Source organism: Nestor notabilis, unplaced genomic scaffold, assembly GCF_000696875.1.
Source record: "Nestor notabilis isolate BGI_N333 unplaced genomic scaffold, ASM69687v1 scaffold878, whole genome shotgun sequence".
In the NCBI taxonomy this organism is placed as follows: Eukaryota; Metazoa; Chordata; class Aves; order Psittaciformes; family Psittacidae; genus Nestor; species Nestor notabilis.
This window is the reverse complement of record NW_009939394.1, coordinates 81668-93975: the sequence shown is the minus strand read 5'-3', so window position 1 is coordinate 93975 and position 12308 is coordinate 81668. Positions and strand designations below refer to the sequence as shown.

The 12308-nt window shown below is 39.4% G+C and overlaps 1 protein-coding gene across 7 annotated transcripts in view; it reads left to right on the top strand.

Moving 5' to 3' along the window:
- Positions 1 to 12308, top strand: part of EYA1 (EYA transcriptional coactivator and phosphatase 1) — an 82666-nt gene that overhangs the window by 21591 nt on the left and 48767 nt on the right. For 5 of the 7 annotated variants that reach the window (XM_010019816.1, XM_010019813.1, XM_010019811.1 and 2 more), the window contains 2 exons: positions 4475 to 4557; positions 4978 to 5164. In XM_010019816.1, the coding sequence (XP_010018118.1) occupies positions 4475 to 4557; positions 4978 to 5164 (270 nt within the window). Of the gene's footprint in view, positions 1 to 4474; positions 4558 to 4977; positions 5165 to 7081; positions 7086 to 12308 lie in introns of all 7 variants that reach the window. The other 2 variants (XM_010019817.1, XM_010019815.1) reach the window with 1 other exon arrangement.

Below are 12308 nucleotides of genomic sequence, written 5' to 3'. Positions count from 1 at the left end.
AAATATTCTGCAAAAGAAATGTGTTAAAGATGACCCAGTTGCAAAGCTCTAATGAGAGAAGGATCAGAGGCATCAATTTCACGACAGTATTGTCTACAGGGTAGAGGGAGGAGGGGGTCTGAGCTTGGATTCTGCTCCAGCTGTGCTGTGCCTAGGCTGAGAGCTCCCCACCTGTGGAAGGCAGCAGAAGAGCTGTGCTTGGGCAGAAGAGCCACAGAGTTTGGGGGTCTCTGTGGTGGCTATGTCGTATCTGTTGTGCTCATAAACAGCATGTCATGTGAGTGAGGGAAGGACTGATCTCCTACAGAAACTTGGAGACCATAAATGCGGAAATAAGGAGAATATTTAAAGTGAGGATTTTGGTGGAGTTATTAGAAGCTCAGTAGAAAATAATCACATTGCTGAACTTCTTGCAGTTGAATGTTGACAGTATGTATCTATACTGTATATGAGAATATCTTTGTAATGTTTTCATTGGGCTAAATTTTTAATTTGAAACAACTTTAAATGGACTTAATTTTTCCTTTGGATTGAACAGATGTTAAAAGTAAACATGAACATTTGTTTCCCTTTCCTCATTCAATTTTGGAAAGAGAACCTGTTCATAGTTTCAACTATTATTTAAGGACAAAATTGATTCTCTTGACAGAAGGCGAGGGTGGTGCTGCTGCTGTTCGCTGTTCAGTTGTTTGTGCAGAAACCTCCAGAGGGAAATGAGTTTATTCTCCCTTTCCCCTCTAGCAGTAGATGGGCAGGCTGCAGCCTCAGCCTTGTCACAGCCTCCAATAGCCGTTCTTCATCTCCTGCGTGTGGCTGCTGAGCTGCTAAATGGGGATAATGGATCCCACAACCTCCTTCACAACCAACCGTTATATGACAGTGCGCTCGGGGCCCTATTTTTCCTGCCTGCAGTAAAGGGGATTTCCTAGCGGCCTTGCAGTTGCCATGCCCGTGCTTCCTGAGTGGAGTTACCTTGTGCTCGAAAGCTTAGAAGTTACTCTGGTTCCTCTCCCTGGGGTGAATGTCTCCCTGCAACGTAAAGGCGCTGCCTTCTGGTGCGTGTGCAGCCAATTAAACCCATTGCTTTTCCTGCCCCTGCTAAAATTACAGCGTGATTAGTCACGAAACAATAGTGGAGGGAGAAACTGCCAACTTCTGAAAATGATGAGGAAAATCGCTGCCTGTGACTGACTCCTTGCTAAGGTTATTCTGGTAACTGGATTTTTGTTTGTTACAAATTTATCATCCCTATAACGGGGGGTGTGGAAGGGAGAAGGTAGGAAGAGGACCTAGGCGGTTCTGCCACCCCATCTTCCCAATCCCCCCCCCCCCCCCCCCCCCCCCCCTTACTTTAATATGTTTCTTAAGCTGTTTTTCATATAAGTTGCCTCATAGATGTTGAAAGACCACTTACATGACTAACGGTTGTGGGAATGGGCCGTTGTTCCTATATTGGCAGACTTGTAAGGCTTGCTCAGTGAGGATAAATGAAGTGGAGAAGGGCTGGGGGAAATGCCAAGAGAAGAGCTCCATTTGCAACTGTCTTCTTGGGTATCCTTTGACTGTGATAGAAGTGTGGCTTTTACCCTGCGCCCACTGCTGGAAAGGTACTAGACCTGTGATGAGCACCAGCATTGTTTTAGTTACCAAGACCATAATGTTTGAGAATATACTAACCAATTGGTTTGGGAATTCTACCATAAAAAAGTAAATGTTAAGGTATTCAGTTATTATTATACAGTTTAAAAATATTGTGCTGGATGGCTAAGCAGTTACTAGGACAACAAGGGGGAGTTTGCCAAGGATTTTTAAACACTGTAAGCAAACGGAAGAAACCTTGAGCTTAAATAGCCCATCTGGCCGTTTTAGGCTTTCCCAGGAGAGCTGCACTAAACTTCTGCTGCATACATTGTACCCTGATGATAGACATAGCCTATGGCAAGGAGTCTGAGCTAGGAAAGCAAATGGACTCTTGTGGCAAATACCCAGGGGAGGACCGCATCCCGCGCCTTGCAGCAGCACGGGGGCAAGCCCCTCGCCCTGATCCCAGCAGGGTCCGGCCATCTTCCGACACTGACTGGGATTCCCAGCTTTAATGTGCGTCTGCACTCTTTGCAAAATAGACCTTTGACCTGCAATTTACAGCTTTTATCACATTTTAAAGCTACGTAGCTGGCCAACTTGGGGCAGTAAATCTTGTGCGTTTTGTAGAGGTTCTTATTTTTGTGTTTGCTCAGCTAAGGCACGACAGCAGCTCTATGCTGTGCTGCGGCTGAGTATTTAAAAAACAAATGGCAAAATTGGAGTATTTTTAAAACAACTTTAGGCCAGTAGTTCTGGGTGGCCCACGGAACTGTTTCTGAGAAACCTGCTTCATGTTTGTTACGGTCTAAGAGACCCCTACCCCTCCTCCATAGGAGCCAGTGCTGACCATGAGATGAAAGAGAGAGATCTGCATGTTAGTATGTGTGTGTCTTTGTCTGAGAGGGAGAGATGCTGGCTGGCATGTAATTACTTTTCTCATTTGCTCTTGCAAATTATTTGCCAAACTTTCTGTGAAAAGATAATGTATTCCTCAAAAAAAGTTGGGGCTTTTTGTTAGTTTTTTATTTCTTCTTACGAGAGGCCTTTTCCATCTTTTTAGACTGGCTCAAACCACGCACCTATAAAACCTGTGTTTTGAATGTATTAGTGTGTTACTCAGAAATAACTATAGAAATAAAAAGAGACACAGTGACCTACATTCTTCCAGCCGAAGCACTCTTAGAAATAAAATAGTATTTCAAAGTTTTGCAATTTAAAATATTTTTCAGCTGTATTTTGACTCTGGGGTTTGTTATAATAAAAAATAACATCTGTTTTCCAATTTTAAATTAAACTTAAAACAACATGTTTTTCTCATTAGTACTGTTTATCTGTACTATCTGCTAAACTTGGATGTCAACTTTTCTGCTGAAGTAATTTTAGTTCACAGGATTAGTAGCATCTATCAACAATCTCAGAGCTTTTGCACTAATAGCAAATACAAGGGAAATGTTTACAGTCATTATCACACGTTAAGTTTAAGCTTCATCTTTTACTCCCACTGCTGTTGGACTTCACATTCCTACTTTTAGGCTTAATTTGTATGTGGTTTTAGTATCTTTTGCAATCAAAGCATTTAAATATTTTTCATTCTGACTTCTAGCTAGGATAACTATTGGTTTGGGGTTTTTTGTTTAAAAATGTAAATAGCTCACAAATGCCCTTGAGGGGTTGTACTAAGTATGCAGCCCTGCCTGCATTCCTCACTGTTTGGAATTGCAAGAAAAGTCACTTTTCCCAATGAGTAACTGCTGTGTAGGCTTTGGTTGTTAATTGAGTTGTGTTGGGTACATCAGAGGACCCGTGCATTTGTGCACCTAGCTCCCTGTTGATTTCCATCCCTTCTTGCCTCCTTTGCTCACCCGCAAGCTTTTGCTCCCAACGTCTCAGTATTTCTTTGCACCGAGGTGTGTTTCAGTGGTGAAGGAGGCTGTAAACAACCTGTGCGCTGGTGCTCTCCTGCCGAACAAGTTCAGTCTGCTGAACAAGTTCAGTAGGTTGCCTTGGTACAGACTTTCTGGTGGCTTATGTAGCTTCACCCTGTGCATCCATATGTCTCAGCTGGTGACTGTGTCACTCCCGGGTTATAACCAGCAAGGGAAAAACAGCTGAAAGATGGTTGCTGCCCTTTTAGCGGAGCAGCTTCTCAGGTTAGGTATTAAACGAGAGCCCCATCTGTCTATTTTTGGTGGCTCGTGAAGCAGGGTGGAGGGAGGTGAAGGTAGTAATTCAGTCCCTGGGCTAAATTCAATCTTGGGGTCTCCCTTCTCAGAGAGGTACTTTTTTCCCTTGTTTCATGCCCCGTAGACTCTATTAAAAAAGAAAAAGGTTTGCAGCCCAAGGCTGTCTATGATCGATTAGCGAATCCTAATGGCTTGGCAGTCTTGCTGAGCTGTTCAGAGCAGGGAGCTGTGGCTTTTGCTGTTCCTGTGAAGAGCAGGCTCTGGGAGAGGAGAGGACACAATTCTGAAAGGTGGTAGGAGAAATGGAGCCAGTGGGCTTCAGTGAGGAGAGATGGCATTTCTCAAGACAAGGCTCGCAGTTAATATTCAACAGAAGTGAAAAGTAAAGAGACCCTCATTATTTTCACAGTGCTGGGTGTTATTTTGAGGGGTGGGATAGCCTAATACTCAATCAGATCTGAGATGGCTTCAAATTCCTGTCTAAATTTCAAGTTTCTCTTTTTATTGCAATAATGAAGCACAGGGTATAGCAGTGATGAATTATCACTTTCCATATATTAACATGTTACAGAGCTGTTGACAACCAAATCGGTCAACATATGGGAAATATTACAAATATGCCATATCCTTATGATATAATCACATGATGGAAGTTACATTCCGATACTGTGTTTTAGTAATTCATGTAATTTTTCATTTCATTTCAGGCAGCAGTTTTACAACATCATCAGGAATATATGCAGGAAATAATTCGCTCACAAATTCTACTGGATTTAATAGTTCACAGCAGGTAAATTTCTAAATTATGAGTTGAGGAAACTTAAAATTCTCATCCACTGAAAAAATGTAGCCCTTAAATAGCTTTTTGAAAGAAATTAACATCCTTCAAAGTTAAACTAATGTTTATAAATGTTTTTCTTCAATTTGTCCTCTTGCAGTAGAAGAACTAATTGTCTGGGGTTGATGTTCTTACTCATGCACCTTCCGCAGTGTATCTAACAAACTATTTGTATGCGAAGATTACGTCTAATTTAGATTTCATTTTAATGCCTCACAGTTTTAGGTCCTAGAGCATCCAGTCCAGGAAGCATACGTGCTGAAAGTCTGACATGTGTTTGTAGTTATATTTTGGAATTTGTACTAAAAAGTAGCGAAACTTTGATGGACTACCCAGTTGCCTTTTTTTTTTTTTTTTTTTTTTGTCTTGCAGGAATATCCCTCTTATCCCAGTTTTGGCCAGGGCCAGTATGCACAGTATTATAATAGCTCACCATATCCTTCACATTACATGACAAACAGCAACACCAGCCCAACGACACCCTCCACAAATGCAACATACCAGCTTCAAGAACCACCATCTGGCATCACCAGTCAAGCGGTTACAGATCCTGCAGCAGGTAATTACGTGGATTTTATGGTCCCTATGAGGCACGGTTTTGTAAGTTGAAAGGGAATTGAATTAGATTTTTTTTGTGTGTGCGTAGTCGTTGATTCTTTTTTTAATTATTATTTCTTAATCCTGAGTCTGTGGCACATCTTGCACAGATTCTAACAGAAAATAGACTACAGAAAAACCAGGATCAGAACAAGTTTTAAAGCTTGTGTGAAATACAAATTGTTTGTATTTATTTGTAAAATGCTTGTGTTAAAAATTGCAGGATATGGGAAAGTCTTTGCACTAAACCAGAACCCGATGCTTTTAAGCTCTGTCTTTAGTAAGATAAACTCCTTTGATTTTTCCTAAGTAAGACTGAAATCAGACAGCCTTCAGACTATAGCCCAACTGTCCACTTGAAAGAGAGCTTTTGTATTTTTCACTTTCAGAGAGCGTAATAATGCTTGTAATAGGGAGTTGAAATGGCACAAGTGTTTCCATTTTGAGGAAAGATTTTCAGTGACTTGTCCTTTTTCCCAGTCATTTTACCTTTCTTGCTGGAATTCGGCAGTCCTTTACTAGTTAAGATATTGCTTGAACATTTATGCCAAACTGCTCCAGCCATTTTTGGAAATGAGGGATGAAAAATACTTTTCCCATTATTAAAAAAACCACATTTTTTAACAGTTCAAGCATGTCAGTAGTTAGTAGGTGACAGAAGTTTGAAATCTGTCAGAGAGAAAATCCAACATTGCAGATGTGTCTCTCAGTAATGCAGTAAGAAACAGCTATGATTTGGCAATGTTATCAGGAGGTTTTGTTTCAAAGTTTTGTTGGGGAAGGTTGTCAGTTTTCTTAATGTACTTGATGGGACCAATCTTGCATGTGCAGTGTGAGCTTTAATATAGTTTGCTAGGACTCTTGTTTTTGTGCATGTTTGTACCTGAAGAAAATGTATGCAGTGTTGTCTCTTTTGATACATTTACTGAAAGTAAGTAGGGAAAAAATACAGTTGGTGTGTGTGTTTATATACATGAGATAACATGTGTGTGCAATGTATTTGAGAAAGGAATCTTTCTAAATATATGAATGCATATTGGTGTGCAGCTTTTAGAATATATGGATGTGTATTGGAGTCTGCATAATTACTCTGCTTTTCATTTTGATGTTAATTCTTTTTTGGTTTGTTTTCTTGTGGGTTTCTTTGCTTCTTTTTTTAAGTTGGAAGCAGTATGTTCCTCTTACACCCAAAACCAAATGTGATCAAGTTTTTGCTTTTATCAAGATACTGAAGTTGAATCTTTGTACCATCTGGGTCTTGATCTTTTGCAAAATCTTTGCACATATTTCTTAAAAGTAGTTGATACTTGCTAAAAGCAACAGTAAACACACATACAAAGAGAAGGTGTATTTTTCCCATGCTCAATCTGAGTGGCTTAAAGGCTGTCTTCCTGTTTAGTTTTCTGTGCTGTATAGACTTGGACGAAACTTTTCTATCAGTTCCTTTTTAAGAAGTCTTTCTTTTCTCCTTCAAATCTTTCACACTCTTATTAACAAAGTTTTTTCTAAACATTTGAAAGCATTAAGCACCTAAGAATTTGGTCTTGCACTAAGCCCTCTTCTAATTTACGCTTTCATGTATTGAAACCTGTACATTTGTGGATGCTCTACCGCTGCTTCCTTAGCCATTCCCTGGGCACATGCACACCTCCTCTGGCATTGCTGGGACAGTTATCTCATTCCCTGAGATATTTACATTACTGTTTTCACAATTCTAAAAAAGTTTGTTCAAATGGTTTGCAAGTAAGAGCCCATTGCAGCTATGGGGTTATCTTGGGCTTGTACCTCAGGCAGGGACACTTCTGGGAAAGTACCTGCTGTGGGCCACTCCTTATTAGGAGGAGCTAATGGAAAACATCTTTCTGTTCCCCTTCACCAGCCAGGTCACAGTTGGCAGAAAGTATAGGGCTAGAGCCAGATTTCTCCATTTATCTTTATTCATTTGTCTTTATGCATTGAAGTTAGGATTAAGCCCATTTAACTCCTGTATTGAGTGGAGAAAGATGAGTACCTCTATTTAGAGTTCAGTTTAACTACAGTCTTAATCCTGTTTGCCATTTCCCCTTGGACAGTGTAAATTTTTTTACTTTCTTCTTGCTGAGGGTTATTGCAAAGCTCAGTCGAGCTCATACACAGCATGTTTGGAAGACAAAGCAAGGTTGGGGTCAGAGAAATGAGGGAATTCTGGTGCAGTGGGAACAAGTGAAAGGCATATTATAGAGAAGGAAATTCATAGATGGGCCAAAAACATGGAACAAAGGAGCAAACTAACCAAATTTTAATTACAATTAGTCAAATTTCTGTAGGGTGTTTTCCCACATCTGGGTAAGTTAGGCTGCTGATTCTCTACCAAAAGAGGAACTTTACATATGAGAGATAGTCAGGAGCAGTGCAGAGCCATCATATTAGGCTACTGTACGCCTTTAGTAGGATGGGCTCCAGCTGCTGAATTGCAACAGTTGCAGCTGTTCTTACTTGGATGTTCATATCCCTGGATATCGTATATATTTAAAAACCTCCTGTAATCCATGTGGTTCCGAACTATGCTAGGACAAGCACAGAACAACCTTCAGACTTTACAGAGGCACCAGAATAATTTGACAGATATAGGTGGTTCCTATGAATTTGGGCCAGTAAGTGAAGCAGAAGAGTCTGGTAAGAAACATGTGAAAAGAGAGAAAGTAATTATATGCTCTTGTAACATTTTTAGTAGAGTATTGCAGACTCAAAAAGCTCAAATAATTCCACTTAAAATACATTTAATTCTTGTCTAAATATAAAATAATCCTCTCATGGTTTCCCACAGTTCCTAGTTACATATGCAAGTACATCCAGGGAATCTTGCAGAGGAACCTAAGTTTTTCCATGCTCAGTGATTCTTCTTTCTCTTCCCTTTGTGCATCTGAATACTTTCTTGTATCTTAGTTGGACAAAACCTTTTGATTGGGCAGAGGTTGATAGTCCCAGTTTCATAAAACAGACATACAAATTAGTGTTATTTTCTCATGAACAGAAGGCTGTACTTTTCCTAGTGACATAATGAGAAAATTATTAAGCAAAAATAAAAAAAAAAAACACCCCAAAAAATCTCGTATGACATTTCAATTTTGAAATGTGTGCTTTGCTTTGGATTTCACTGGAAACCTTGTTTCAGTTCAATAGTAAGAATTTTTGAAGGGTTTGGGGTTTTTTTTCCATTTGTAGGATTTTAACATTTACTTTACAGAAGACAGTGTTTTTCATCAGAGTAACAGTAGAATATTAGGTTCCTTCTGGGATGAGCTTTCACTCCATATATGAGTATGTATGAACAGCAAGTTGCTGATTTTTGTGAGCTATAGTATGTAAGAGAAGAAATAATAATTAAAATTACAAAAAAATTAAAAAATAGACTAGTGAGCAAATATTCACTCTCCCTTCCAATACTCCAATTCACTGAAGCAGGTTCAGAGTGAACAAAAGGAAGTATTTCTTTATGTTGCCTCTAGGTAAGCTGTGTAGCTCCATGCTGCAGGATGTTGTGGATGCAAAGAGTTTATGCCAGTTCAAGCACTGCTTAGACAAACTCAAAGATTGGATTTACACAGACACCAACGTCAGTTCAAGAAATTCTTGACATAAAAAATCACGGGAGACAGTGGATGACTTAGCACTGTGCGTATGTGTCTCTTATGCTCTGTCATCTAGTCACCTTCTGTTGGCCAGTGCTGAAATTTATCCTGGACAGGAGTTTTGCCCCAGTCCATTATGCCTACCCTGACGTTATAAAGTAATGAGAGGAACATTCGTAACATATTTCTTAGAGTTAATGTAGAAGAGCTTTATTAATTTTCTCTTGCAGTATGTCAATTCCATCACCACAGCTGGAAAAAATCTTGGTTTGTGCAAATATTTGTTTAGAAATTCAGTGAGCAGAGCTGAGTTTATCCTTCTATTGCATAAGATGCTGTATTTAAAATTTATTAAAATTTATTTATAATTTATTAAACAGTGTTTCTCACAAGAGAGACTTGCATTGTTCTTGAGATTTGATCTCTTTCAGTTTTCTTGGTTTCTGCAGTAAGTATGTTTAAAATATTACTGGAAGAGATTTTTTTATATTACTCATATACTTCACAATGCAGATTAAAAACCCCATAAGGGCTGTGCTAGCCAACAAAAATTGTTCTCAGCCATGGGTCACCATTTTGCTCTTAAAGGCTAAACTTCTTTTTCCTTGAACACTATATCACATGTAGTATTGCAAAAGGCAAAGCCACTTTTACAGTTACTCTTTATCATATTTCATAACAATAAATTAGACATAACATTGAAAGTTGGAGAAAAAAATCTCAACTGCTGCAGGGCTTATTAATATGGTTGTTGTCATACATAGTTAAGGTATACTGTTATACATAAGATATACTGTTAATATGATATTTTGTTATTATTTTGAGTATACAGTCCTGAATCAAAAAGTCACCCAAGCTTTGAAATAAATAGGTATTTTTGCCAATATTTTTAACAGACTGTTGAGGGTTTCTGTTTATGATAATACGCTTATGGTCCTCAACACACAAACATTAGATTTGCTTTTCCTGTGAAGATCTTGCCATTTTGTCAAAACAGCACTGAAGACATCCTTCTATGATCCCGTCAGCAGGCAGTGTTGTACTTCTTGCAATACTTATTTAGTACTTTTACTTACTTATGACTAATGTAATAGTCATACTCTTTTTATGGAGACCTAAATAAAAAAATAAAGCTTCAAATGCCTAAGTGATTCTGCTGCATTGTTTAATCATGGTCCAGTTTTATGTAAGCAGTAAAGGAATAAGTTTGCATAGTGTTCATGGAATTTTGTGTTCAGCTTTATTTATGCAAAAGTAAGAAAATCATAGCATGAGACTGACATATTCAAACTACCTGTATTTTATATTTTTATTTTGGTATACAGGAGTTGAAATAACACTGGCCTGAGGATCCAAGGTCTTTATTCAAAATTAAGTATAAGATTTGAGGGGAAATCATTAGTCTGGGCACAATCTAAATGGAAAATATTTCTGCATACCTACTTGAACAGACATTTGACTATACTGGGTATCCTAGGCACATCTTGTCCATGTGATTTGCATTGTGACATGAGATATGATTACTTTGTTAATGTGTGTTAACTCTTTTTTGCATACTCCTTCAGCGCAGAGGGGAAAAAGTCTGTTGACATTTGCAATGTCTTTGTCAACAGCAAGAGCTCTGCCCACACACTCACCAGTCAGATTTACCTAGAAATAAACCTGATCTGGGGATTACTGGGGTAGCTAGTTTTCCCCAGATTTGTCATTTGATACTACTGCTGTATAGTACATTACATTGAAATCAATAGTAAGAAAATTCAGCAATTACTTAGGGGGGAATTCCATAACAAACCAAAAGGAATTACAGAATATAGTGTTGCAAATGGTACATCTGTAGCTGTGTTGTCTATTCATAAGTAATCAAAGTATTCTTCTTATGAGATGATGAAAAATCGTCCAGTGTGACAAAACCATCAAAACTGCCCACAATGATGTAACAGGGAAGCATATGCTTAAAAAATACTATGTCAAGTTGCAATAATACAGTGCCTTGAAGCACAGGGGAAGGTCTGCTACAGTATGGTTCATGTATTTTAGGTAACCCAGAATGTAAACATATTTTATCCCTCGCAGTTATGTGTAGTTTTTGTCTGGCTTGGTGTTATCATACACTACAGGGGATACTATCAGGGCTCAGGAACAGGGGATACCAGTCACACCTGGAAAAGGAGGCATACAACTATAGAATCTGGATTCAAAATGTTTTTCTGACGATTGGGTCTGTTATGCTTGGTCAAGGTCTGGAAGAAGGAACTCTGAGTGTGTGAAGCAGAAGCAAGCAGTGATGTTTAGTGTTAGCCTGGGGCAGAGTGCAGAGAGGTGCTGTAGCAGAGATTGAAAATTATGTTTGTTAATGGATGTAGAAGAATAACTGTTGCTACATTAATATTGCTACATTAATATAATGGCTGTAGTGGTCCAGACTGGTAGATCAGCTGGCCCCGTACTCTGCCTCCTCAGTGGCTATCAGCAGACACCTAGGGAGCAGGCTAAGTTTGGATAAGACTTGCCCTAAGCACTTTTCCAGTTTCCAGTTATTTTCATCTCAGGGGATTTCCAAAGCTGCTGTTGTTTGTATGTTTAGGATGTGCCTACATTAGCATTTTAATTCGGAGCAGGAGTCTGTTTCGATGCAGAGCTTTAGCTCAGCAGAGTGGTCCAAGAGCACCTGCCTGGAGTCCCTCCAGGCAAAACTGGCCTCCCAGATAGCTCCTAATTCTTCCAGCTCCCACTGGGGGTGATCAAGAGACTAGATCAAGATGGACCTGCACTGAAATCGCCTCCCAGAAACAGGCAGTGAAGTCTGGGGTCGTTGCCAGTGCTTGTTTGGTCGCACAGACCCAACTTGCCAATGTGGCAGGGCTGTAGCACTCCTGAATGCTTCTCTTCCAGGGATGTCTTCAGGCTCCTCTTGAACCTTTGTAATCTTTTGGGAGCCTACCATTTTCTGGCAAAATGTGTCACAATTCTTCTAGCTTTTACCTGAACTCTTCCTTCTCGTGCTTTATCTGGCTGCTGCCAGATTTCCTTTGGTGATCTTGCCTTAGTATTGGGACAAGCAGTGGAGAGCTGATCCTCACCCCTTTTTCCGCTCATGATCTTGTGGAGGGCTGGGTTTTCTCCTACACTTCCCTGTGTTTGTGATGCTCAAGAACAGGATAAAATTAAATTCAGTGCTTTAGAAGCAACAATTTCCCTTGTCTAATACTGCAGTATGTCTGGTACCATGAAGCCAGCTAAGGTTGGAAAAATTACCCTCCTCCTATCAATGAATGTAGAATAATGGGTGTAACAATAACATGTTTTGTGGATATATAGCTTGACTTCAGCAAGGCATTTGCTGCCCTGACAGTTAAACCTTTTCACTTAACAAGCTGATAAGCAAAATAGGCTAAAGCAGTCCAGAAGAAACTACAGCAGAATGATATAAAACTGTTTGGGAAGCCATGTCCAGAGAGAAGTCAGTGAGAGCTCACTGTTAAAATAGAAGGA